At 56.0% G+C, this 26818-nt stretch overlaps 6 protein-coding genes across 6 annotated transcripts in view; 5 read left to right on the top strand and 1 right to left on the bottom strand.

Moving 5' to 3' along the window:
- CHGG_07108 (uncharacterized protein) overlaps window positions 1–1173 on the bottom strand; it is a gene marked incomplete at both ends in the record, with an annotated part of 2077 nt that extends 904 nt beyond the window's left edge. The window contains 2 exons of the mRNA XM_001224763.1: window positions 90–864; window positions 941–1173. Of these exons, the coding sequence (XP_001224764.1) occupies window positions 90–864; window positions 941–1173 (1008 nt within the window). The remainder of the gene's footprint in view (window positions 1–89; window positions 865–940) is intronic.
- A 1277-nt stretch (window positions 1174–2450) lies between these two features.
- On the top strand, window positions 2451–7470 carry CHGG_07107 (uncharacterized protein; the record flags this gene model as incomplete). The annotated part of the gene is made up of 2 exons (XM_001224762.1): window positions 2451–2545; window positions 2646–7470. The coding sequence occupies 2 exons, from the start codon at window positions 2451–2453 to the stop codon at window positions 7468–7470; spliced, it is 4920 nt and encodes a 1639-aa protein (XP_001224763.1).
- A 261-nt stretch (window positions 7471–7731) lies between these two features.
- On the top strand, window positions 7732–11121 carry CHGG_07106 (uncharacterized protein; the record flags this gene model as incomplete). Its single annotated transcript, XM_001224761.1, has 1 exon — window positions 7732–11121. One exon carries the CDS (start codon window positions 7732–7734, stop codon window positions 11119–11121), a length of 3390 nt encoding a protein of 1129 aa, XP_001224762.1.
- Window positions 11122–12807: 1686 nt separating this feature from the next.
- Window positions 12808–14722, top strand: CHGG_07105 (uncharacterized protein; the record flags this gene model as incomplete). Its single annotated transcript, XM_001224760.1, has 5 exons — window positions 12808–13038; window positions 13110–13265; window positions 13327–13669; window positions 13739–14297; window positions 14365–14722. 5 exons carry the CDS (start codon window positions 12808–12810, stop codon window positions 14720–14722), a joined length of 1647 nt encoding a protein of 548 aa, XP_001224761.1.
- Window positions 14723–17055: 2333 nt separating this feature from the next.
- CHGG_07104 (uncharacterized protein) lies at window positions 17056–17489 on the top strand (the record flags this gene model as incomplete). The annotated part of the gene is made up of 2 exons (XM_001224759.1): window positions 17056–17154; window positions 17211–17489. 2 exons carry the CDS (start codon window positions 17056–17058, stop codon window positions 17487–17489), a joined length of 378 nt encoding a protein of 125 aa, XP_001224760.1.
- A 4238-nt stretch (window positions 17490–21727) lies between these two features.
- CHGG_07103 (uncharacterized protein) lies at window positions 21728–25180 on the top strand (the record flags this gene model as incomplete). The annotated part of the gene is made up of 2 exons (XM_001224758.1): window positions 21728–22332; window positions 23131–25180. 2 exons carry the CDS (start codon window positions 21728–21730, stop codon window positions 25178–25180), a joined length of 2655 nt encoding a protein of 884 aa, XP_001224759.1.
- Window positions 25181–26818: the final 1638 nt, after the last annotated feature.

Genomic DNA, 26818 nt, shown 5'->3' with positions numbered 1-26818 from the left:
GGTAGTGGGTTGGTGATTGCTGCCGAGGTTGCAGCATGTGCAGGGGGTAGGAGGAGAGCGGTAGGTCGACGCTCTCGGACGACGCCAACTTCCCTGATGAGAGCGAAGCCCTTTGACACGGCGAGGGCGCGGCTCATGTAGCCGACAGACGAGACGGTGGTGTGCACGCGGGTAATCGTCAGGATAGTGTTGATCTCGCGGATGACCTGGCCCTCTTCGCCGATCAGCCACCCGCGCATGTTGTTGAGCTCGAGCTCGTCGGTCGGGAGGGACTGCGTGCCGAGATTATGCTTGAGTCGCTGGATCGTCACGCCGTAGAGCTCGCTGCCGCAGCGGATGCCGGTCGGGGAGACGAGGGAAGGGTTGTGGCTGCGCATCGGGGCGAAGTAGGCGCTGACGCCTTTGGAAGGGTCGGTTTTGGCGAGGAGGATGGTCATCTGGGAGTCAGTTGCGGACGAGAACCACTTAAAACCCGAGATGGACCAAGGGCCGAGGAGGATCTTCTCGTCGACGTCGGCAAAAGGAGTCGAAGAGACGTCCGGATAGGGGTCGTAAGTGGCCACGGTCTCGGTTTTGGGAACATCACTACCGCCGGTGCGCTCGGTCATCCACTGCCCACTAGTCCATGCCTTTGTTGGGTCGCGCGAGGTCAGATGGTCGAACGCGTTCTGGAAGACCCGGCGTTCGGTCGGGGAGAGGCCGGTCTCCTTCGAGAGATGACGCTGGAGAAGCCGAGCAGCACCGTCCTGCATGGCAGCTGGGCAGAGGGTGTTGGCGCATGACCCCTCCCAGAGGTGGCAGCGGATGAACTCGACGAGTCGATTGTACGGGCCATAATCGGAGTCGTAGTTGAGCGCGACGATACTGCGGGGCCAGTGAGCACGTTGGACAGTGATTATTTCCTCTGTATACGAAGCCAGGCTGGCGTCGGCCTGCTTACCCCTTTTGGATGCCGAACTCTTGCAACTTTCGCCAGCCCTCTGTGACAACCAGCTCGCTCACTGGCTTTCCAAAGGCGTCTCGGCCCGAGCCACGCAGATGGGGCTGATTGTGTTCGGCGTCGGTTACCCAGTCGAAGATTTGTTGCGAGAGGACGTCATCGCCGAGCTGGCCGGCTTCTGGGCTGATCTGGTCGAGGAGAGAGGAGGGGAGGAACACTGCCCAGGTCAGCATGATGGAGGCTCGTCGCTTAGACGAGAGATGGGAACGGTGAAGAAGGCTTAATAAAACGAAGTGCGTACGCTTTGTGATGCGTTGGAGGCTAACATCGTCATAAAACTGGTTTTTGATGACGGGTTGTTGCTGGAAGAAACCCCTATTGGAGCTAGACGGCTCCATGGTCACTTACTGGACAAGTGGAGGGGACAATAGGTAACGGAGCGTGTGCTAACTAAGCTGCTGGATGGCAAGGAGAGAAATAAATACCTAACCATCACGGAGGTAAGAGAGGGACAGAAGAGATGCCCACCCATCATCAAATAGGAGAGACCAACAAAGGCCAGCCATGGTGCTCAACAAGCGCCCTTCTCCTCGCCTTTACCTCCACCCGCGCTCTCGCCCTTGCCTCTCGCCCTCGCCCTCGCCCTTCCCGAAAGCCATCGTTGATCTTGTATCACAGGCCTCGGTTAGAAGCAAGTGCGGAACAAAGCCGCCCTCCTAAACCCTTTCCGGTCTTGACACAGGCCGGTGGGTCGGGCCGAGTCAGGGGACCATGAACCCGGGAACGCGGGGGAGCAGGGGCTGGGGACCTTCTCCGACGACCGACCATGGCCTGCCTATTTATGGTTTTAACAAGACTGGATCGCGTCTGTTGAAGCGAGTGTTTTTCCTTCTCTTTTTGTTCTTTTCCACGTTTCCTTTCCTTACCCTGAAGAAGGGGGGGACCCCTTCCCTGCTTCCGTCTTCCGTCCCGCTGTTTCTTATTTCGACCCTGAGACTAACTCTTAACATGGGGATTGCTCAGTGTGACGAGCTGTCGCTAGGAAATTGGAACGTCGTGGCGGTTGGTAATCGGGACCGACGGACGAGAAATTACGAAGTAGGTTAAGTTGTGTGTAACTAAATATTGGGATACATAAGGTACCCTAGAATTCTTTTACTTGCACACTGGTTAGGTAGGTACATACCTTATCGTGCTTACCCACCTCACCACACCTCCTGCATTGCACCCGCCCTGATGCGACAGTAACTAAATACCGAGCTCACGTGTATTCCTGTTTCCTGCCCTGGCTGAATGACGGGAGAGAAGGAAAGGAGGGCCGAGACCCCTGCGTGATGAGCCTTGCTGCGTCTCGTCCCCGCCACTCAGAGTGTGCCTCGCGAGCCTTGTTCGTCACTCAGCTTCGTCAACATGTCACCAGTTTCAATTTCCCTCATTTCATCGCGACTCGAAAGTCGATCCTAACACTGGACGAAAAAAATGAAGTTTGGTGCGTGGGGCCCTGCGAGAAATGCCCATACAACATCAATACCCAAATGGAATCAGCGATACGGGGCTCTCGATAGTCCATGAACCCGAGGGCAGTGCACGAACCGCCGTTGTCGAGTGCGTTTTCTCTGCCATTTTCTTTTCTTCCTTCTCTCCTTCTCTCCTCCCCCCCCCCCCCCCCCCCCCTTTTTTTTAATAAAATTTTGTACTTTTAAAGGGTTCCTAAAAAAACCCCGAATGACTTCTCTAGCATCATCATCGTTCATGGGCTCCAGGGGCACCCTTTCACAACATGGGCCTGCAACAGACCGGCGCCCCCACGGCAGGCTTCTCTGCCATTGCAACGCGGCAAGAAGAGGGATTCACTGCGGGCCATGCTCTCCGTGCGGCTCCGAAAATCTTCCCCGAATGGCAAGTCCCCGCAGCCGGCAGAGCTGGATCAGCGGCGGGAGGCCCCGGGACCCGACCCGTTCATCTACTGGCCCCGGGATCTGCTCCCAAAGGACTGTCCCCAGTCTCGCGTCCTCGTTTATGGCTACGACACCAAGGTCACCAAGTATGTCAAAGCCGCGACTAATAAGAACAGTGTCTTTTCCCACGCCAAGGACCTGCTCTTTGCCTTGTCTAGGGCAAGGCAGCTTGACCGGCCCCTAATCTTCATCGCCCACAGCCTTGGAGGAGTGGTCGTCAAGGAAATGCTCGCCCAATCCGCCATGGCCACCGAGGAAGGACCGAAAAACATAGTCGATTCTACGTCGGCCGTCGTTTTTCTCGGCACCCCTCACCGGGGAAGCCCAGAGCTGGCGGCCCTCGGCGAATGGGCCCGGAGCTTCATTAGCACCTTCAGGATGGAGACTAACGATGCCATTCTCAACGCCCTGAATCTTAGGACCACTGATCTTGAACGTGCTCAAGAATCCTTCTCGGCCCTCTGGTTCAAGTACGACTTTCGGGTAAAGACATTCCAGGAGGGTCTGGGGTTGACGGGTGTCAACTTGTCAGTTTTGGGCAACAAGGTCGTTCCGGACTCTTCGTCGTGCATAGGTGACGCCCGTGAGCGCGCAGAGACTATCCAGGCAAACCACATGGATATGTGCAGATTCAAAGGTCCGGACGACCCAAACTACCTGAAACTATCCGGGGAAATTGGCTCCATCTATGCATCGCTGGTCGCTCTCAACGAACAAAAAGTCCACCACGACGGCTATATTCAACGGCATAAACCATCTCTCAGCGCTAGGTCAATGAGGTCTGCGCGGTCAACGCGAACGAGAAGCGAGAGACAGCTTGGCCTGAGCGCCACTGAAATGTCCAGTCTCAGAACCCTATGGTATGCGGGCATGGATGAACGAGGGCGGAATGTGGAGGAGCCTGCCGCGCAAACGACGCTTTGGCTCTTTGAGCAGCCCTCGTATCAAGACTGGTTTCATGACCGGAACCAAGATAAGCATTGCTCCCTTCTCTGGCTGAAGGGCAAGCCCGGCGCAGGGAAATCGACCCTTATGAAGGCAGCGTTTCGGAGGGCGGAAGCTCAGCAAGCGCAATACGGTTACTGGACGGCAGCTTTCTTCTTCAACGCAAAAGGCAGCGATCTGGAGCATTCCCCCCTCGGCCTCTTTCGGTCACTGTTGTATCAACTCTTGCCCCGGTATCCTGGCCAGCTCCGTCGATTCACCCAGATCCTGTCCTCCAAAAGTGACCTGAACCCAGACGAGCCACCCACCCTCAGTGAATCTGAACTTAAGACCTTCTTTCAGTCCATGTTTGCGACGAAAATGGAGGGGAGGACCGTCATTTTTGTTGATGCTCTCGACGAGTGCGACGCCAAGACTATGCGGTCCCAAGCCTACTTCTGGAGGGAGATCACCCAGTCTGCCAATGCGGCCGGCACTGAGCTCAGCGTTTGTCTTTCAAGCCGTCATTTCCCAGCCATCACAGTAACCAACTGCCCCGAGATTGCCGTGGATCAGCACAACAACCAAGATATCATTACGTATGTCGACCAGAGACTCGGCCTTGGAATTTCCGAAGCAGAACCAGAAAGAAAAATTCTCAGGGACCGCGTCATCAACAAGTCGGCTGGCGTGTTCCTCTGGGTGACCTTGGTTGTGGACGACATACTCCAGAAACGGGATGAGGGCACAAGCTTACGGGCTTTGCTTGGCGAGCTTGACAACATCCCCGAGGAATTAGAGACCCTTTTCTCGTCCCTGCTCCGGGCCCTGGAACCAGAATTGAGGCAGTTCACTCTCCGGCTTTTTGAATGGGTTGTTTTGGCGACCAGGCCCCTCCGTCTCTACGAATGGCACCACATCCTTGGTTTCATCCAGCCCGAACCACCCGAGTCTCTCGCCGCATGGCGAACATCAGAAAAATACACGGAAAACACCGACCAGTTGGTCAAGCAGATCAGGACGGTATCTAAAGGTTTGATCGAAATTATATCTAGCGTCGGCGATCATCAAAGCGACGGCTCCGCGCTCAGCTCTGCTTATGCCGGCGCCGGCTCGATGGAACTCGACCAGGGCGAGAACCGCATCGTACAGGTAATTCACGAATCGGTACGGGAATACTTCTTGCACGGCGGTGGCTCCTCTTTGTTTGCCGAGAGTCCCAGTCAATCATTCGTTGCCCGAGGGCACCTCTCCATCATTGGCACCTGCCTGGACTATATCAATATCAAGGAGCTGGATGCGCTCGTCGAGGCACGCAGGGGGCCAAAGAAACCCGTTTCCCGACCCGGGTCGGGATTTTTATCCGTCCCGCGTAGAGCGGGTTCCTGGGCATCGTCAAGTGACTCCGACCTTTCTTCTACTCGAGACGCCCCTGGCGGCTGGGGACGTAGGGATTCCGGCAGTGTTAAAAGCTTTGGCTCCGCTTACAGTCACTCCAGCAGCTACGGGGCACGGGCTGGAAGGTACAGCCATGATTCGGCGAGGGTCGGTCTTCCAGGAGGGCGCGACTATTATGGATTCGATCAGGAGATAATGCCCAAGGGTGGCCAGTGGTCTCCCAAACGGCCCAAGCCCGGTCGTAATGTCCCACTCGGGGAGTCCGTCTTTGAAGAACTCAAAAAGACATCTGACGCGGCCTGGGGCCGTGATTACTTTGCACAGAGGATGTCCATGTATAAAATGGCCCCCGATCAGATCTCGGTGAACCCGTCTCTTCCGTACGAAACCATGACGGTCCAGACGCGGCTTCTCGAAGACTACCCGGCACTCCTCTCCTACGCCGTATCCGAGATTTTCACACATGCTCAATTGGCTGATAAAGCAGGCGCCGATCCGAGCCCGGTTGTCCTTCGCTTCCAGCAGAAAGGCCAATGGGCCAGGTGGTTAGCTTTGGCCGAGGACTTGTCCCTCAACACTGGACTACTCTACTTTGCCGCGGACCAAGAGCTTTTATCTTGGGCCCGCAAGCTGAGCACCATGAAGCGGTTGGGTACGGGCCATGCACTACCTATGACAAAATGGTCCACGCAGTGGTTCTCTGAGGCTGTCAACGAGATGCTAAAACCTCTTCCTGACATGAAACTGGTTAAATCAGCGGCTGTGGAGGCGGTGAAGAGGCGAAACAAAACCGCCCTAGATTTTCTCTTGCGGCATTTTGGGTCTATTTTTTTTGAGGACGACGACGTGGATGGCCATCCCCTTCTTCATACCCTGGTGGCGAAACGCGACGTCTCGCTGCTGCAGACATTCTTCTCTCGAGCCCAGGAGGAACCTCAAACCAAGAAAGATATTCTCTACCTAGATGGTGATGAGTGTGTTCCATTGGTAGATAGGCGCGACCTCCTCGGTCAGACAGCTCTGCACATTGCAGTGGCAGTGCGGGACGCCGCGTTGGCCTCGGAGCTACTTCGACATCATGCAGACATCAATGCGCTTGATAAGGGTCACCGGGCAGCGTTGCATATTGCGTGCACGAACAACTTGGGAGGAGGCTTCGGCACGGGTGAGGGTAAGAGCGCTGCGGTGACAGAGACGGCAGACTACGACATGGTGGAACTACTTCTAACGAACGGCGCGCGTTGCGATGTCTTGGATAACGATGGCCACACAGCCCTACATGTCGTTTGCTACAACATCCCCGAACCACCGTTGCCGGAAGAAGGTAACCCGGACCCTGGCGGAGGGGTGGCGGAACCTAACGGGGTTGTCCGCATCATCGATCTTCTACTATCATATGGAGCAAAAGTCGACGCACTGAGCAATCTCGGCACTACCCCCCTACACATGGCCTGCCGCGCGGGAAACGTCTGGCGTGAATCGTGCCCGAACACGTTGGCGGCCGCCAGGCGACTCCTAGATGCCGGGGCCAATCCCAACGCGAGCAGCGACGCGAACGAGAGACCGCTGCACGTCGCGGCCGCACGCGCGGAGCACCACATCGTCGCGGAGCTCATCCAACGCGGCGCCAATGTCATGGCGCGTGACGACCTCGGCCAGGCCCCTCTCCATCACGCCGCATGGGCGGCGAACGACAGCGTCGCGGCGGAACTCCTCGCACATCCTAGGCAAACCGTCGATTGTACGGACGGCCGGGGATCTACGCCGCTGCACTTTGCCTGCCAGTTCTACCCCGCCGAGGGCAACGACAAGTTGTGCGCACGCAGCCTGCGGCTCATGAGACGGCTCCTGGAGCAGGGCGCCCAGGTGCACTCGGCAAAGAACTGGCTTGGTCTCTCGCCGTTCCAGCTCGCGCAGTCTCGGAATCTGGTCAAGGTCGTTCCGCTACTGAGGGAATTTGGTGGCGGCGCGCTGGCCCCAGAGGCCTCAGAATGGTCGTCGGTGCCGCCGCCACTGCCGCCCCCGAGACTGGTGCCACTATCGTCGCCTCCACCACTGCTGCCGCCGGGGCTGATACAGCCGAAACCCGGGCATGATTGGCCAGACACGGAGTTTTTCCGACGCTGGGCGCAGATTTTGAGGGGGGACACGGAACTTGTTGTTGAGCGTGGTGGTGCGAGCACAGCGGGTACTGCGGGTACTGCGGGCACTAGGGTGCTTGGGAGTCCAGGAGTTCCTGAGGGCACATAGCAATGCTCCCAACCTGCCGTGTGCATGTAAATATACTAATATAACAAACCTTTTCTTGTCCTACACAGCAGTCGTGCGGTCGAAGTTGGTGGCTGCCTATTTTATCCGAATTTAATTAATCAGTCACGTGTTCACGATGAGCCCTCGCGTTGCTGCCTTCGACGGCACGCGCTTTCTCTACCAGGGATCAGGATTCTTGTAGCCCTTTTCCCAGTTTATTATTTGATTTCTCCACATTCGCAATGCGCAGCAAAGCCAATTATGGCTCAAACAGCCAAGGTATTGGATGACGATGACACTGCGTCATCGATTGATGGAAACACGCCCTCCAATGTAAACACCCTGGGGAAACGCAAAGCGACAACCGACTTTGAAGAAAAGGTCACTTGGACCGACGAGGAATCCGACCATGGCGAAAGCCTCAAACGGCAACCATCCGCCAAGCGCCGGGCCATTTCCAAAGGAAAGCAACCGGCGAGGAAGGGCGCCACCGGCAAAACCAAACCGTCCAAGAAGCGAGCCGGCGACTTGCGGGCTTGGGTCAACGACGTCGACGAGTCGAGCGCCCAGGAGGAGTTCGCCGATGCCAGCGTGCCGGGATACCTGCTGCAGCGCAGAAAACAGTTTGACCAGGACAGGGCGCGACTGCGCGATGCGGGCTTGAAGCTGCCCCCGGACTACTCCGACATCTACTTCTCCGACGATGACGGCGGCCAGCACCCGACGCCGAGGCTCAACGAGCGGCCGCAGTTTGAAGAGAGGACGGGCATCAAGCCGTGTCGACCGTACGAGGATATCGAGCTCGAGTACTCGGCGGGCGTCATACCGGCGTCCATTGCCCAGTACCTCCGCGACTATCAGATTGCGGGCGTCAAATTCCTACATGAGCGGTTCGTTTATCAGAAGGGTTGTATTTTGGGTGATGATATGGGTTTGGGGAAGACGGTGCAGGTGGCCGCGTTTCTTACCGCTGCCTTTGGGAAGACGGCCGGGGAGCGAGATGCGAAGCTGATGAGGAAGATGCGGCGCGCCGGCGATCAGTGGTATCCCCGCGTCTTGATTGTTTGCCCTGGCTCGTTGATCCAGAACTGGAAGAACGAGTTGCATCGCTGGGGGTATTGGCATGTGGATACCTACCATGGTGCGGGCAAGGAAGATGTTCTGCAAGCTGCCAAGGCTGGGCGACTCGAGATCATGATCACAACGTACACCACCTACAAGAAGATGCGCGAGGCTGTCAACGAAGTCGAGTGGGACTGCGTTGTCGCCGATGAGTGCCATGTTCTTAAGGATCGGAGATCCGAGACGACCCAGGCCATGGACTGCGTAAATGCTCTCTGCCGGATTGGTCTAACTGGCACGGCCATCCAGAACAAGTATGAGGAGCTGTGGACACTCCTGAACTGGACAAACCCCGGCCATTTCGGGACTCGGGCGGAGTGGGGGAACACCATCACCAAACCTCTCACCGTCGGCCAGTCTCACGATGCTACTCTGAAGCAGCTCAGCATTGCCAGGACGACGGCCAAGAAGCTAGTTCAGAACCTGCTTCCGGAGTTCTTTCTGCGGCGGATGAAGACGCTCATCGCCCACCAGCTGCCTAGGAAAAGTGACAAGGTCGTGTTTTGTCCTCTTACTGATATCCAACGCGAGGCCTACCAGAACTTTCTCGAGGGAGAGCACGTCACGTTTGTCAACTCAGCATCCGAGCCCTGTGACTGCGGTTCGGGTCGCAAGAGTGGCTGGTGCTGCAACAAGACGCTCCCTGACGGGAAGTCGTGGATGAATGTCGTTTTCCCAAGCATCATGACGTTGCAGAAAATATCCAACCACATCACGCTGCTGATCCCGTCGTCTGCCGATCCAAATGACAAGCAGAACTCGGAGCTTAATGCGCTCCAGACCTGCATTCCCGATGATTGGAAAGAGCTTTATCGAAACCGAGACTCCATGCTGAATCTAGCCAACTCCGAATTTTGCGGGAAGTGGAAGATTCTGAAGAAGCTGCTGCGCTTCTGGCACGAAAACGGAGACAAAGTCCTCGTCTTTTCGCACAGCGTCCGGCTCCTGCGTATCCTCCAACACCTGTTCCACAATACGAGTTACAATGTGAGTTTCTTGGATGGCACACTGAGTTACGAAGAACGCCAGAAGGTGGTGGACGACTTCAACTCGGACCCGTCGCAGTTCGTGTTCCTTATCTCAACCAAAGCCGGCGGCGTGGGCCTGAACATCACGTCGGCCAACAAGGTCGTGATTTTTGACCCGCACTGGAACCCCGCGTACGACCTCCAGGCCCAAGATCGCGCGTACCGCATCGGCCAAGTCCGCGACGTGGACGTCTTTCGCCTCGTCTCAGCGGGGACCATCGAAGAGATCGTCTACGCGCGCCAGATCTACAAGCAACAGCAAGCGAACATCGGCTACAACGCGTCCAACGAGCGGCGTTACTTCAAGGGCGTTCAGCAAGACAGTACTCGAAAGGGTGAGATCTTTGGTCTCAGCAACCTCTTCAGCTTCCACGGCGACCAGGTCGTCCTCCGGGAGATTGTCAACAAGACCAACATCGCCGAAGCCAAAGCGGGCGTCCACCTCACCGACATCGACCTCGCCAAGATGGCCAAACCCGACGAGGGCTCCCCCGACGACGACGACGATGACGAACTCACGCTGATCAAACCCGAACCGAGCGACGGCGGCGACGACGACGAACAAGGCATGAGTCAGCTCGCGAAGCTCATCACCGCAGAAAACCGAGAGGACCTGGTGCGCGCACGACGGGTCACTAAGCCCAAGAGCGACGCCATCGCTGGCATCCTAGCGTCGGCGGGGGTCGAATACACGCACGAAAACTCCGAGGTTATTGGCACTAGCCGTGTGGAGGCCCAGCTCTCGCGCCGCGCGGAACTCGCTCCGGCAGCAGACGGTGGCGCGGACGATAGCGTGTTGTTCGCGGACAGCCAGGGTGATGATCATCATCCTCGCCACCAACATAGCACAACATCCGATACTACAGCTACAACTGGGCGTGGGACTGGGAGTGGCACTGGGGGTAGGACTGGGGTCGCAGGCGGCGGCGGTGGCTGGGAGGGGCGCGCGCACTGGCGGTTTAATCCACCGGTGGAGGTCATGCGACGGCAATTCTGCTCGATGGCGAGGGAGCTTGGGTTTGCGGACGTCACTGAGTTTGCGCTGGTGGTCGAGAGCTGGACACAGGAGCAGAGGCGCAATTGCCTCGATACGTTTTACCGCGCGAGAGAGGTGAGGCTGCTGGGGCGGCTGGTGAAGGGGGAGGGAGCGGACCAGGGTAGTGAGAAGGTGAAGGGACAGGAGCCTGAGGAATCGACACCAGGCACGGGGTTGACGTCGCGTCCGGGGTCAGGGCTGGGATCGGAGAGAAACCGTGATGTAAGGAAGAGAGAGGTGGTGAAGAAGAATGAGGCTAATCCTGCTACGAAGGGTGAAGGTGGCGGCGAGGAGGGGATCGGGATGAGGGGGGAGAGTGTGAATCTGCCTGTTCAGTCGCCGCCATTGGCGGAGGTGGGGGAAATACAGGGAAAAATGGAGAACGCAGAGAAGACGGCCAAGTCAGAGATAACGAGGGTACCGACGATATTCCTGTCCGATGATGACGAGGACGACGAACTTTGAGATAGGCGCACCGGTGACGTTTGGGCGGAAGAATATACCCCTGCATTCTATCTCGCTCATCATGGAAATACACAGAGGTAGCTATGTTATTTCCGAAGAACGCCTCATTCATTGTTGACGCCCTGCAAGAGAGCATCACGAGCATGTGCGTCTTTGTACTTTCTTTGTCTGCTGCATGTGATTGCTCCAAGCTCCACTCTCCCTGCTCCATGGCCTCCCCACATGTTGTCGCACCCATTGTATGCACAGGCTGACAGGCCAATTTAGGTTAGGTACACAGGAGGGATGTTCCAAACTCACAATTCGGCTTCTGGAAACCAATTGGGTGGTTACGGAGGACCAGTGGCAGCCAAGTCCCCAAGTTGGCCGAGGTTGAAGCGGCCAAAGGAGGCCAATCACGCCAGAAATTATTGGCGCAAAAGGGGTGGCCGCAAAAGTGGGCTAAACGGACAATGGACCCTTGGCGAGCATGGACGTCTACCTATGACGCAAGCATCACATGTCATCCAAAGCGACGAGAGCAGAGAGTCGGAATACAAGCAGTATTCGTACCTACCCATCTGAAGGAGTCACGTCTTACCAAACTAGGTACCTTACCTACATTGCAGCAGAAACATTGGATGAAAGATACGAGGCGGTTTTATGGCATGGCTAAGGAGACAATTATCAGAACTAGCTTCTTGCTTCCAACATCGTTCTCTCCAGTAAAAATAATCGTATTAACTATCGATTCCTTTTCTCCTTTCCTTTCACCCATTCCTGCACCCATTCCTGACGCCCATTGTCCAAGGCGCGCAGATCTCCCAATTGGCATTTGAGGTGCTGCCCCTCCCCCACAGCGGGAGACAAGGAGGTTGCTGCAGGCAAGAAAGAGACCTGCCGTTGCTGCCCCGGCTGGGCTCGGCAATTCGGTCAACAGGCACTGTGGGCCGAGGGCGGCGAATGCTGCCAGCCCTGCGAATTACATACCAGCGGGGTTCATCAATAGTGAAGCTCGGTTCAAAGGACCAAGGCACATCAGTTGAACCCCCCTGTACTTTGATGACTCGATCGATGCGATCTCTTTTTTTGCACGGTCTTTGGCTGTGATCACGACTCGAGTCTGAACTAACCACAACAGAAAAAAAAAGGTGATAATTATGATGATAGTGGTAAAGACGAGGTACCTTATGTATTGTATGGTCAGGTACCTGTTTGGTAAATACCACTAACTTGATCAAGCGATGAAAGTGAAAGGCTCCTGCCGTAATAAAGCAGGCTGGCAATCATCAACCAAGGTGTATAGTATACATGTACCAAAGTCTCGGAAACGTGGGGAATGGAATAGCCGCTAGACCGATCTGTCCCGAGATGCCACGCCCATCCCCCATCCCCATCCCTCCCTACCTAGGCAAAGAGGCCGGACATGCTGCCGACCGGAGACTCACCCGGTCGAGCCTAGGCGGTTCCGGTTCTTGTTTCTCAAGCCAAACCCCATCTTAGTCACGAGTCACAGGTTAGGATATTGTCTCGGATTTTACTTTTTCTTTCCTCTTCTATCCTCCCCCTCCTTTCTCTCTTTGCTGGTTGTTGCCACATCTCGATTCCGTCATCTTGATACCCATCCCTTTCCTAACTGCCTGCCTACTCACATTCCTTCCTCCTCATCTTTCACATTAATTTTTATCTCTCCGTATCTGACCCACCATGGCCGCCAACAACATGGTGAATCCCGCCGTGGATCCCAACCGGGAAGACGAGCTCTTCGCCCTCGAGGTCGACCAGATCAAGAAGTGGTGGAGCGATCCGAGGTGGCGGTACACCAAGCGGCCCTTCACTGCCGAGCAGATTGCCAGCAAGCGTGGCAACCTCAAAATTGAGTACGCCAGCAATGCCCAGAGCAAGAAGCTGTGGAATATCCTCGAAAACCGTTTCCAGGTACGTGACCGAGACAGCCCAAGCAAACCTCATGAAATTGCAGAATCGATGGCTAACTCGGATTGTGACAGACCAAGGATGCTAGCTACACCTACGGCTGCTTGGAGCCCACCGCCGTCACTCAGATGGCCAAGTATCTCGACACCGTCTACGTCTCGGGTTGGCAATCGTCGTCTACCGCCTCTTCGTCTGACGAGCCTGGCCCGGATCTCGCAGATTACCCCTACGTGAGTGAAAGGAAAAAGAGGAGGGACTCATAAGACGAAAAACAGGTGCTGACCGCATTAGACCACCGTTCCGAACAAGGTCGGCCACCTGTTCATGGCTCAGCTCTTCCACGACCGCAAGCAGCGCCAGGAGCGTCTGTCGGTTCCCAAAGCCCAGCGCACTAAGCTCGCCAACATCGACTACCTGCGCCCCATCATCGCCGACGCCGACACGGGCCACGGCGGCCTGACCGCTGTTATGAAGCTGACCAAGCTCTTCATCGAGAAGGGCGCCGCCGGCATCCACATCGAAGACCAGGCACCCGGTACCAAGAAGTGCGGCCACATGGCCGGTAAGGTTCTGGTGCCCATCTCGGAGCACATCAACCGCCTCGTAGCCATCCGCGCCCAGGCCGATATCATGGGTTAGTTAGCAGACTCTTATCGGTTGCTTTGAAGAGTATCAGCATCCTGACATTATACCCCGCGCCTAGGCTCCGACCTCCTCGCCATCGCGCGCACTGACGCCGAGGCCGCCACCCTCATCACCACCACCATCGATCCGCGCGACCACGCCTTCATCCTCGGCAGCACCAACCCCAACCTACAGCCGCTAAACGACCTGATGGTGGCCGCCGAGCGCGCCGGCAAGTCGGGCGACGCTCTGCAGGCCATCGAGGACAAGTGGCTCGCCCAGGCTAACCTCAAGCGCTTCGACGACGCTGTGCTCGACGCCATCGCCGCCTCCGGCTCCGCCAACGCAAAGGGTCTAGCCGACCAATACCGGAGCGCCATCCAAGGCAAGCAGTTGTCTAACGCCGAGGCCCGCGCCGTCGCCCGCGGCATCCTGGGTAAGGACGTCCACTTTGATTGGGACGCCCCGCGTACTAGGGAGGGCTACTACCGTCTCAAGGGCGGTTGCGACTGCTCTGTCAACCGCGCCATTGCTTACGCGCCGTACTGTGACGCCATCTGGATGGAGAGCAAGCTGCCGGATTTCAAGCAGGCCGAGGAGTTTGCGCGCGGTGTGCACGCCGTGTGGCCCGAGCAAAAGTCAGTTTACCCCTTTTCTTCCCCCCTCCCTTTATCGACCCCCCAACCACTAACCTCCTTCTCCCAGACTCGCCTACAACCTCTCGCCCTCCTTCAACTGGAAGACGGCCATGCCGCGCGCCGAGCAGGAGACCTACATCCGACGCCTCGCCACCCTCGGCTACTGCTGGCAGTTCATCACCCTCGCCGGCCTGCACACCACGGCGCTCATCAGCGACCGCTTCGCCCGCGCCTACAGCCAGCAGGGCATGCGCGCCTACGGCGAGCTCGTCCAGGAACCCGAGATGGAGCTGGGCGTCGACGTTGTCAAGCATCAGAAGTGGAGCGGCGCTACCTACGTCGATGAGCTGCAGAAGATGGTTACCGGTGGGGTGAGTTCTACCGCGGCGATGGGGAGGGGCGTTACGGAGGATCAGTTCCATTAGGTGGTGTGTATTGGGTATGAATGGGTGAGGGACAGTTGATGGGAGTGGCTTGTTTTGGGTGGTGTTGGAGAGAGGGAAAGGGGGGTGGAAATGGGGTTTTTGTATATAGGGGGTGTTCATTTTGCTGGGTTGGCTTCTTGTTTAGTCTGTGATTGCGAGAAGTCTAGGAAATTAGATATGATTGAGGTTATAGATGCGTACTAATCGTCTTGTTTACTTTTGTAATCATGGTTATGTCGTCTTGTTTATCTTGGTCTTAACTCTCATCCCACCGCAACACCCACAACGACACCCACAGCCACACCGACGGCAACTCCCAGAACACCAGAAATGTGGAATTTGAGACGAACATTTGTGGTCATCTAATTTCGTGCTTTGTTGTCAGCACCTTGTGTCCGTCGTATTTGTCGTGCGACGGTTCATGTGGACCCGAATCCTCCTGCTTACAGAGGCGTGGACTGATCACTCGCCGCAGCACCCTCGGACCACAGGCCGAGGCACGCTAAACAACCAACAGACGGCGTGGTAAAGCCATGGAATTCTGATAGCGACTTATTTTGGCGGCCTGGAACTTGAACCATGCTGTTTCATGCATGTGAGGGCCATGTTCATCCGGTCGGGCATGTCAGAATGTAAGAATCCGACACGATGATTCGAGGGAGAGAGAGGACATGAGACGTGTCCTAACCTAACCGCTGCTGATATTCCGTCTCACGTCGGGATAGCGTTTGGGGATTTCTCTCGCATCAGACTTCCGCTGCTTGCAAATGACCGTCTGAACTAGCGCGCCGAAAGCGGCTTGCTCGAGGGCCACGATGGGCACTCGTACAACTTGCGGCCACCTTCGCACAACGCTATCTAGTCCTCGTGCTGTCCTTGTGGATACACAAAAGTCGTACTAACCGATCAAGAGCAACTCGGGCTTGAGGGAAACCGGGTCGGTGGAATTGACCCCTGAACACAACACCCGGGTTCAGCACCCTCTCTCCTCATCCGATGCCCCAAGTATTACACACGAAATGCCGTGCAGCCAGGAGCCGGGATACGCAACATGACAGTCTGAGTGACGCACCTCCACGTCACCAACGGGATGAGCTGCTTGTTAGCCTATGTTAGGCCACAAAAGCCTCTTGAAATACCCTCCCGGCATCGGAGCAGGTCAGGCGAGGGGCCTTGCATCATGTACATACGGACCTGGCATGGCATATTCCTTTAGTTTCGGATGACGCCGTCCCAACAGTCGCAACACAGCATAGCACAGCAAAACACACAAGACCATCATCACAGGCCAACATGCCGCGGGCATACCCCAAAAACGTTTCAGTACCACCAGCCACAACCGCGAGAAACACCCGCGAGGCCCCCTCTCCCTTTCCTTAACCCCACATCTACTATCACCCCTTCCACGCACATCACAAGTAACAGTAACACAGCCCACCACCTCCCAGCAAGACCACGCTCCCGAACCCGCACCCCCTTACCCTACCTTACCTCACCTAAACGGAGAGGCCCAACTCACCATCACGACAACAAGAACAACAACCCCTCGGCTACCAGCCAAGTCCCGTCTCGACCGCCCAGCCTAGACTCGTCGTGTAACACAACCTGCATCGCCCGCTCGAGGGGGGTGACACTTGCACCACCACCCCAGACCATCCATTCTCAAAAGGTAAAACCCTCCGCCTCTTCAGCCGCGGGGGGAAGTGGAGGGGGGATTGGATCAGCCTCGCCCGTTTGGGGGGGGTTCGAAATTCTGGAATGCTTTAGTTAGTTGTTTCAGGGTTGGCGTTTTGTGATGTGATGGCCTTTTGTCGGATTGCTCGCTGGGAGGTGGCATAGAGAATGGAATAGACGCATGCACGACTTTGGTAGGCCTATACTCCAGAATGGTATGGGGTGCCTCCTTTTCCAAGAAGAAAAGGCTATCCATCTATTTATGGGCAACCCGCTGCAGCCGGAGATGTCGGTCTAGCCCTGCCCTGCCCTGCCCTTACCCATGCTACCATCACCACACCAACACCAGTGGAGGAGAAAGAGCATGGTTTGGTTCCACGCGGGGAGGCAAGGGCAGCACAGCGGATAGCACACGCGCAAAGCGAAACATGAGGCGGAGGCGGGAGCGGAATCAGACCAGACGACGAAGCTGGGATTTTGAGGGGTTTCCGTCTGTTGGTTGCTCCAGTCCTTTGTACCTACTCGACGCTCCGGAGCCAGCCACGATGGGTGGGGAGGGTGGACAAGGCTGCTTGTGGTTTTCTCGGCGGCCCCCACAAGCCGTGGGTTTATTCCTTTGGTTTCGCCGACGGACACACACACACCACGAGCTCCTTTCAATGCCCGAAACTGCTGGCAAGGCTCGGAAGGGAATGCACGTCGGCGGGCTCCGTGAGACGGCATACCAATTGTTTTCCCAGAGCCTTGATATTCCACCTGTGAGTTTACAAGCAATATAGCTACGCTTCTTCCCGGGTAGGAGTTTAACGGCAAGAGGCTGCGTTACCTGGAGATTTCGGGGCCGGGCAAGAAGACGAATCCATCTGTCATCGACCATCCGGAGGGACTCGAATCCGGTCCCAGCCATTATAATTCCCTAGTTGGGGGCCATCCGGGGCTGGTTCCTGCATGCACGGGATTCAGAAATTGGGGGCCGCTAGAGTTGCAGGCGCCGACACGTCTGATGGCAGGATACCGGACGATGCACTCCCTTCCCCGAAAGTGGCTCCTGCAGCCCCCAACGGTGGAACTTTTAGCGGAACAAAATAGCTAGGTCCCGGCGTACCTGGCCGGGCCGGTTCGGGCGGGAAATAGTAAGAGTCGGAGAGAGAAAAATAAAGAGAGACGAACCAGGGCCCGGTCGATCGGCCCGTGGGATGAGGCGGCCAAACCGTCTCGTCGTCACAACTTTGAGGGGAAGCTCATTGCTCGTGCAGAAATAAGTCTGAAACGGATTCACACCAGCATCGCTGCAGTCGGGCAATTGGCTCGTCCTTGTGTTTTACAGCGCCATTAGTTCTCCGACGCTTCCCAGTGCCATTGGCAACCAAGCAACCACACCACAGTGTTTGGCGATTGAGGCGTATAAGTGACGAAAAAGGAAATCAGGTTACCTGGAACAGTAAAGTGCGGCAAGGCTTGGCGGCGCCGATCGAGCGGAGGGTTGCATCCATCCTTGCCATCCCATCCCGCGCCGCAGGGGTCCAGTGTATTTTAACGAACATATCAAAACGGCTGTGCCGCGATGGTGCCGCCAGGTTCCCATCAATGTGAGACTGTGGGACAGCAACAGGTATTTCCACACTTGCGGCGCGGCTCCTCCCACGGGTATGGGATGTATCGGTGCCTAGCGGGATACCGGGGTCTTGAGTGGGTGTTTGATGGTATCATCATTCGGCTGGGCTGGTCTGCATCGCGGATGGATCGATAGAGTTGAGTTGTTTTGTGAGAGATGGCTGTTGAAGGAATAAGGAAGGGGAGGGGGAGATAGGACGGCAAAAGAGGCGGCACAGAAGCACCAACAGCCTTTCTCTTCCCAGGTCAGCCGTTTGGCGTTACCGCGTCCGTCGACCCGGTATTTTCAGGGATTGTTGTTGAACTGAATGCCAATCATTTGTGGTAAAGAACTGGCAAGTCGAATCTGAGGGTGATATTCGTACGAAGTAGAGATCAATCTGGGAGTAATCAGCGTAAAGCAAGACACAGCCTCCACGAGCTTGTCTCCCCATGCCGAGCGCCCAAGGTCCCGGTAAGCGACCGCGCCGCTGGCCCGCCGCCGTCGTCTGAACCGGCCCCACGATCCCCGTGGCTATTTTTTGACAGCGTCCCGATCTTGCGTGCCCGCTCGGAAAGGATGAGACAGATGCATCAGCGCTGTATGGGTGCACTAGTGCCGTCAGCAGGCAGCGGTATTACAGAACATTGCAACCCTTGGGGTCGTCGCATCCAGCATGCTCTCGGGACGGGGACCCGGGGACGAGGCGCCGCTCGGATGCGATGTGGAATAAAGTTTGCCGATGATTCTCGCTGGCCCGACCGGCCTCGTACCAAGCGTTTACCGACCGGCACGACCGCCAGCTTGGAGTGACATTTCGATTGGTTTGCTGTTCGGTGGCTTGCCGGCCGGGATCGATCATCGATGGAAGAGGGGTTGAACAGGGCTTGAACAGTGCTCGAAGAGCGAGTGCGGCGACAATGGAAAACAGGTGTGCGCTGAATCGGCGTGGCGGAGGCTCAAATGGCAAACACCATTCTTCATTGCCAACCATTAATTGGAGCGAAGATAAGCGGAAATGGGCGAAGATGGTGTTCCATGTCAAGCAAGACTTTTGGTTGAAACCCGAGATCGGCTGATGGGAAGGAAGAAGGCGTATAAAACAGAGGTGCTTCGAGGTGTTTTGTTTTTTATCTTGGCGATCTCGTTTCTCGCCGATGCTGTCGGGTACTTGGTACAAAGTAGGGTGGAGTGTTAATGGGCTCCGTCTGGTGCCGATCGGGTTGAACCCGCTTTGCATTGGGTTAGAATAAACACTGGAAGGCTCATTGCGTTTCCTGCATGGAAACGAGACGAGCTGCCAGCGAATGCTTGCTCTCTGGTGTATCCCAAGTTTTCGGAACAGCGCGGCAAGCGCACGGTTAGTCACATCGGATATCCCAGGTTCCGGACAGACTGTTCAAAATACAGAAATACGGCGGGTTCTTGTAACCACGCTTGCAGCCGATAACCACAACCATAACCAACCGAGGACTGAGAATGGATTGGCGGGGCTTAATGAGAGACTTACCCGGTTCTCGAATGCACTGAAAATCAGAAAATGGCCGAAATGGATCAACCAAAATAGGAAAACCTGATGCCAAGCGCCAAGCACACTGCCCCCCAACCCCAAAGCTCTTTCTGCCTCTGAAACGTGTGAAGCCCTGCAACAATAGAACCCTTGCGGGCTGAGTCAGAATGGCAGGTACTCTCCGGTACAACGGCTATTCGTACATACAGGTACTTCGGTCCTTGACATGAGTAATTTACATACGAGGGTCTCAGTTTGGTTGGCATGGTCAATGACGTGCAGACAAACGGCTTGATGACGTTATTGAGAATGTAAGTTTGCACTAGAGTAAATGCCCATTTGGCACTACGGTTTGTGACGTTAAAATCACAATAGGCGCACTCAATACCCGCCCTCAAAGTCCACAAGCAGGAGTTGGCAGTACATTTTCGAGGCTTGGTGTGCTCCACGTTGGATGCATGTGCATGCTGCATGCTCCCGTACGCAGATCGTTTCTCCAGCTCTGTTCTACTCGCTGTTCTATTCGCTGCTGACCTACTAATTGTGGGGCTAAGTCCCTTGCCAAGAGCTGTTGTGCGATCTGCCTGCACTCCAAATGCTGACCCTTGCTTGCCGGCTGGAACATCATGTTTGAGATGATACAAACTGGTAGTCACCATCGATAAAAGAAAAAGACAATCTCCCCAAAAAACCACAACCCCAGACCAGATATGGTCAACAGGATCGATCAGAGCCGGGACCGAATTGTCATACTTCGGAGCAGATCGGGTAGGAGTTCCGATTCGACGATTGCGATGACATCGGCGTGATAGCAGGCGACAATCCTGGGGCGTTGCATTCACCATCGATCTGACACCCCTTGATTGACACACCCCTGTCTGTTCGCAACAACCCACAATCGCCTCCGCCAAACACGGCGTTTTCCCAGAGTGGTTTCAGGGCGCAGATCCTCACGGCGTGCTACGCCGCATCCAAAAAACTGCAGAGGCAGTGGTGGATTCCGTGCTAGGACTTGGCCTAAGGTTACCACTGTACGAATCCCTACGGAGACCTTTCCGGGTTCAGTTGTGAGTTCGGTTGGGCCTGGGTGGCTCTCTGATCGGGATTTCTCTCTGTTCTCTTGTTTCCGAAGATGGACCGGGAGCTGCAGAGCTGTTCCCCCCGTGCACCCAGAGCTGCAGAGTTGCAAAGCTGCAAAGCTGCAGAGCTGCAGAGCTGCATCTTGCTCTCAACCACGTCACCCTCCCCCTCCCCACTCCAAACCCAAGACCACGCCATTTGCCCTCGTGGGTGGAAAGAGTCTGTATGACTATACTCCGAGATTGTTGTACAAGTTTCCCTTTGTCTTTGACTATCCCAAGTCTTCGTCAGCGAGGCCCCGTGGCCAACGCTTAAACTCACCCTGCGCGTGCTCATCTGGGTTGAACAGGACGATCCGATTCTTCGCCGTTAGTGCAGTTCAAGCAATCCTTCTAATCCATTCTCCACCACGGTCCCGCCCGGAATCGACCGATCCTCCCTCACCCCCTCCCGCCGCTTTGACATGGCACCCCCTCCTCTAGAGCCACACCGGCTTCAACGGACGACGGTTGTCCAGGGTGTGCCCCTGTGGATTCGACTGCCTCGACTGCCTGAGCTCAGACACGCACTGTTTCCAGACTGTGCCTCGATTCATGCTCTGGGGCGAGCGCGGCATTCTTAAGACCATCCCGTCTTTTTGGGGCTCATCCTCCTGATTTGTTTCTTTGTTTCTCAGCTTCTGGCTGACGACACTCCGACTATGTTGGGTTGTCTTTCTGAATACATCCCGAACCAAGTCCACCAAGAATGACCTAAAGGTCAACATCATCGTCCGCCTTACCTTTTCTTTTCTTGCCTCCCATCCTCCCCACCCATCGCTAGTGCCACCAATATTTGAGGTTCTTTGGGCTAGTTGCTGCCGGCTCTGACATAATTCACATGGTTCTGGCCATAACGGCCATTATCACCTAGGTCGTTCTGGTCTGGGCCCAGATTGTTCCGGAGATATTCTGGGTTGTTCCGATTGTACCTGGGCCGATCTCGATTCTCCATTCGCCTTCTCTCCAGCCCCCCAATTTTGTGGCTCTGATCTTTGACACGCGGCCCTTAGCTCTGACGACATTCGGAAATTTGGTGCCGCAATAATCGCCTCGATCTTCTATCTCATCTCGATCAAAGCTGTTGTTGGCCAACAAGTGGAGTCACAATGTCTGGCCCCACGGGATTCAGCCATTTGTTGAATGGGCCAGAGGAGGAAAAGGCTGATTCACAGCGAAATGCTATCATCCCATCTTCTTCGGCCAGCAGGCGGGCTTCAATTAGCAGCAGCACGAACGGGCATAAATACTCCAGCTCCCAGGGCTCCGAATCGTCTTTCAATTCTTCCACACCCCAACTTCAAACTCCTTCGCACTCGCGAAACGCTTCTCAGTCAACCACGGCTTCACAGTCGAGAAATCCTCCAACACCACCCTCAGCGCATTCTTTAACGGGCAGCTTTCCAGCCCACCTTTATTACGATAACTGCAACAAGATGGCCGATATGGCGGACAACCAGGCCAGTAGGCCGACCACTCCAGATGGCGAGGACCACCCTCAGAGCTACCCTCAGAGCCACCCTCAGAATCACCCTCAGAATCACCCTCAGCACCACGCCAGTCAATTTGCCAGCAATCAAGATGCGATCGATCTCACAACAGAGTCACCCAGCAATGCTGCGATGCCACTGATCAGTCGCACTGCTGATGTTGCGGTTGCGCCTGCGACTGGTGCTGTTCCTACGGCTTCTAGGTTCACTTTTCCATCACCTAAGTAAGTTATTTTTCACCTGCCTCAATAAAAAATCCCCAGTCACAAAGCACCCATCATCACCATCGGCATTATGGACGGTCTGTCCGTGTTCACTCCTGGCATTTCCTGTATTTTTGTACCCCTTTGGCTGTGGTCGAGGAAGTCTGAAGTCAGAAATCACCCCTGAATGCTACAGTCGTCCTTTTGCAAATGCTTATCTCTACGATCTGAAGACGATGCTTTTCTCAAAAGGCTCGAAAATTCAGATCGCCAGAGTTCAGATCGCGTTCATTCTTTGGTGTCGCGAATTTCACATGATCGCTGGCCAAGGGCTCGGCAAGTCCCGCAAGTGCGCGACTCCACAGGCCCCACCCCCACCCTTCCTAACCCTTTTTGGGCATGGGGCACAACCCAGCTCCAGGTCACTCACCACACCGAATGTGGGGTGATGTGAGTCCGGATGGCCAAGGGTCGAACAAAGGGAGAACACATCACTTGGTGTCTACTGCGCCTGTCACACAATTCAATTCAAGTCACACGCACACAAAAAAAAAAGAAAGAAAAAAAAAAGAAGGGGGGGAGTTCATTGAATTGCACATGCACAGTTGCTCCCTCCTCCCCAATCAGATGGCATCACACCTCATCACGATTTCTTCCCCCCTCAGGTCCCCAACGAGGCCACTTATTTCTTCTTCTGTTACAACAGGGTCCTTCTTACTCGTCCCTCACCCTTGACCCCACCACACCATGTGACAGCATCTGATATACACCACTTGTTTCATCATCAGCTCATCCGAACTTGACTAACAATACCACTAGTTCCCTCTCATCGGAGACCGCCTCTGCCTCAAATGGGTCTCCATTCTCCTCCACCGGCATTGCCACCACCGCCGGCCCGCTGCCCAGTACTCATGAGCCGGGCCATCCCGCTGCACCCATTGTTATCGCCAGCGGCAGCGAGAACTCAAATACCATCCGCCCACCCAATGTGTCTGGCCCGGCTTCAGGGCCCTCACAACCCCCCATCTTCCATGCCACACCCGGCTACCACCCCAATGGCGCCCCTCCGTTGCGGCTGGATCCTCGCCTCATCAGCTCAGCCGTCCCCCGCCTATATCCGACCACGGCTGCCTTGATGGAGGAGCTTGACTTCACAAGACCCCGTGTGTGCAAGTTCATGGAGGATTGCAACATCACGAGAGGCGTCGACCCCCGGCTGCCTCCCTGGCGCAAGTCAATCTCCCACATATTCGGCCGCAACAAGAGCTGCACACGGAGCATTCCCGACGGGGTCTGGATATGGACTTGCAGGAAGCACTACCAGCGCGCCCGGTATCGCAACTCCCGCGAGTACAGCATCATGATCACCCGCATCATCGAGATGCAGATCCTGCGCATCGAGGCCTGGAGCAACAGGAACTTCGATTCGGGCCAGCCTGAGAACGGCATCGTGGCAGACTGGTCGCTGGTGGTCCGTCGCCGCCGGCAGCAAGAGATGGAGGAGGAGGATCGCAAGCGCAAGGCAGACGGCGAGGAGGGCGCTAGCGAGGAGCCCGTTAGCCCCTCCACCTCGCCTACTGGGGGCCCCAATGCCGACCCCAATGCCCCGCCCCCTCTCCCCAGCGGCACGGTGCCAGATTGGCTCCTGGCCCTTGTGGGCATGGGAAAGACGGCTGCCGAGCTGCAGAGCATTCTCGCCCGCATCGCCTCTGACTTGGAGGTCAACAACTTGAACTACTTCCCGGACATCGAGTTGTTGCCCAACATCACGGGCGAACAGGCGAGGCGGAAGACCAACCGGGCCAAGTCGGGGAACGGGGCCGCCGCCAAGAAGCCTGCCGCTGCTGCTAGGAACAAGCGGCGGCGCGTGAGCGACGAGGCCCGCCGGCCTGAGCCGGCCAACCAAGGGGGCCCATACGCGTTCCCCCCAAACCTGTACGGGGCCCCCACCCCGTCGGGTCCCGCCAACCCCCTTGGCCCTCCCGGCGGGTCTTACCCCGTCCCCTCGTGGCACCACTACCCTGGTGGCCACAGCTCCCATCATCGGTCTTCGTCGATGGGAGCCAACCAGTTCCCGGGTGGCACACCAGCCGCCCCTGCCTACGCCTCGCTGCCGTCCCTGAACCGGTTCGGCCGTTACCACCAGGACAATGAGTACCTGGTGGGTCAAACCGCCGAGCCGCAAAACGGGTACTGGACGCCCGACTACCATGAGCGCCAGCAACGCCACCAGCGCATCTTGGAGCGCCAGCAGCAGCAGGAGCAGCAGCAACAGCAGCAGCAACAGCAGCCGCAGCAGCCGGCGTACGGCCAACTGGGTGGACGGGAGCAGTACCCGGCCTATAGCAGCCCCCAGCCCGGCATGCCCCAGAACAGCGGAGTTAGGCACTCCCGCACTGCGAGCACCCCCGTGCTGAGCACCCCCGCGCGGGCTTCACTGGGGATGGGTGGCCCCGAGCGCCTGCAGGACACCATGCGCGCCCTGCCCAACCGCGCCGAAGAGATGTACCCCGCGACCAGCCACTCCGATGGCCTGTACGCCGCGCCCAACCGCACCAACGAGATGTACGGCGCCCCGGTCCAGTACCAGAACCAGAGCCCCTTCGGCCCCGGCCCCGGCGCCAATAACATCCGGCGCTTGGCCACCGGTCCCACTGCCCACATCCCCATCCGCAACGGCAGGACGCCGCCTTCCACGTCCGGCCTTCCTCCCCTCAACTCTCTCGTCGCCGGCCAACCCTCACATTTCACCGACGGCGATGACCCCTCACATCCCCCCGAGGACTACGAGCCCTCATATCCCCCCGACGGCTACGACCCCTCGCAAGGCTACGGTGGCTATTATGGCTATCCTCCCCCCGGTCGCTAGGCCCTCTCTCTACAAAAAAAAAAGAAGAAAAACACAAAAAAATCATCAAAACACAGCGTTCACTTCTTTCTTGGCCCGGCTTGATCTACCAGCCATCTCTTTTCACCAAGTCCCCTCATTTTTTTCATTCTCCAAACAACACCCAAAGGTTAATACCCGCCCTTCCACAAGGCGGGATCACAAAGATCCATGGGTCACGGATTACAACGAAGCAACGGCAACGGCAACGGGGCGCACTGCAGCACAATCCTGGCGTTCTGGCATTCTTCTTTTCGAACAGCAGCATACTTATTTTATAATCGACCGACAGACAACCAACACCAACCAACCGGACAAAGCCGGCCTTCGGAACACTGGTTCTCTCGGATTTTGGTTTGGGTTCGTCTGGTCTCTCTCACTTCTCTGGGACGGCGTTTGACAAACAGGGCAGGATGGGAAAAAGGAATGGGCGGTGATGAGATAATTAGGACGGGATTGGCTTCGGGCAAGGCGATGCATGGGTCGGATCTAGATTGGGGGATTATTTCTCTCATACTTCTCGGCTGGGCGGTTTGGGTGGCATGCATCATTTCTCTTCTTCTTGTTCTCTTTCTTTTTCTCCTGTCCCTCTTTATTGGCGTGTGGCGCATCACGGTCGAGATAAAGACTGGTCATGGGTGTGGCGCATGGGACATGACATGGTATGGCATGGAACTGGCATGATACGGCGCATGGCATCAACCAAACAGCAACAGACCAACAAGGTCACCGGCGGCATTGGTGGAGGGGCCGGCCAACGTTTTCGTTGTTTTTTTCTTTTTTCTACTTCTTTGTACAGATTGTCTTGTAAATTTTGCCCTTCTTTCTATTGCCTCCGAATAGCGGAGCTCCCTTGCCCGGACCGTCAGGTCTCCTGGCACCGCGGCACCGCGGCACGGGAGGGCAATATGCGTTGTTTTACGTCCTGCTGGGTTTCTGCTTTTATGCCTTGATTCTAGTGTTGCTGCTTGTCTGCTTGTTTCCATTAATGTAATGTGTTTTGCCTTCGTTTTGTTCGCAGCTCGAAAAAAACAGGATGGTCACGGGCACAGAATGGAATGAGATAGATCCTACGGTGGTGGGTTTGAGACTGTCGGGATGTACGAAGACTCTTCAAAAGTATTGAGTTTGACTAGCAATCTAATCGAGCAAACCTGGTTCTTCACTCCAAAATGCCTCGTGATGTGGGTGGTCACCAGTGTTTGGTATGGGGTCTCCGTTGAGCAGCAACCATCGAATGTGACTAGCAATCTAATCGAGTAACTCTGGTGTTCTGCTCCAAAATGCGTATTTATATAGGTGGTCACCAGTGTTTGGTATGGGGACTCCGTTAAGCAGCAAGCATCGAGTTTGACTAGCAATCTAATCGAATAAACCTGGCTCTTCACTCCAAAATACTTGGTGATGTGGGTCGTTAGGGACTTTGTTAAGCAGCAAGCATTGAGTTTGACTAGCTATCTAATCGAGTAAACCTCGTTGTCCACTCCAAAATATGTATTGATATGGGTGGCCGCTGGCATTCTGTATAGGGATTCCGTTGAGCAGCAACTATTGAGTTTGACTAGCAATCTAATCGAGCAAACTTGGTTTTCCACTCCAAAATGCCTAGTGATCTGGGTG

Source organism: Chaetomium globosum, genomic scaffold, assembly GCF_000143365.1.
Source record: "Chaetomium globosum CBS 148.51 scaffold_5 genomic scaffold, whole genome shotgun sequence".
NCBI classification, from domain to species: Eukaryota; Fungi; Ascomycota; class Sordariomycetes; order Sordariales; family Chaetomiaceae; genus Chaetomium; species Chaetomium globosum.
Note: the sequence above shows the minus strand (reverse complement) of the source record. Positions and strands in the feature narration are given on the sequence as shown.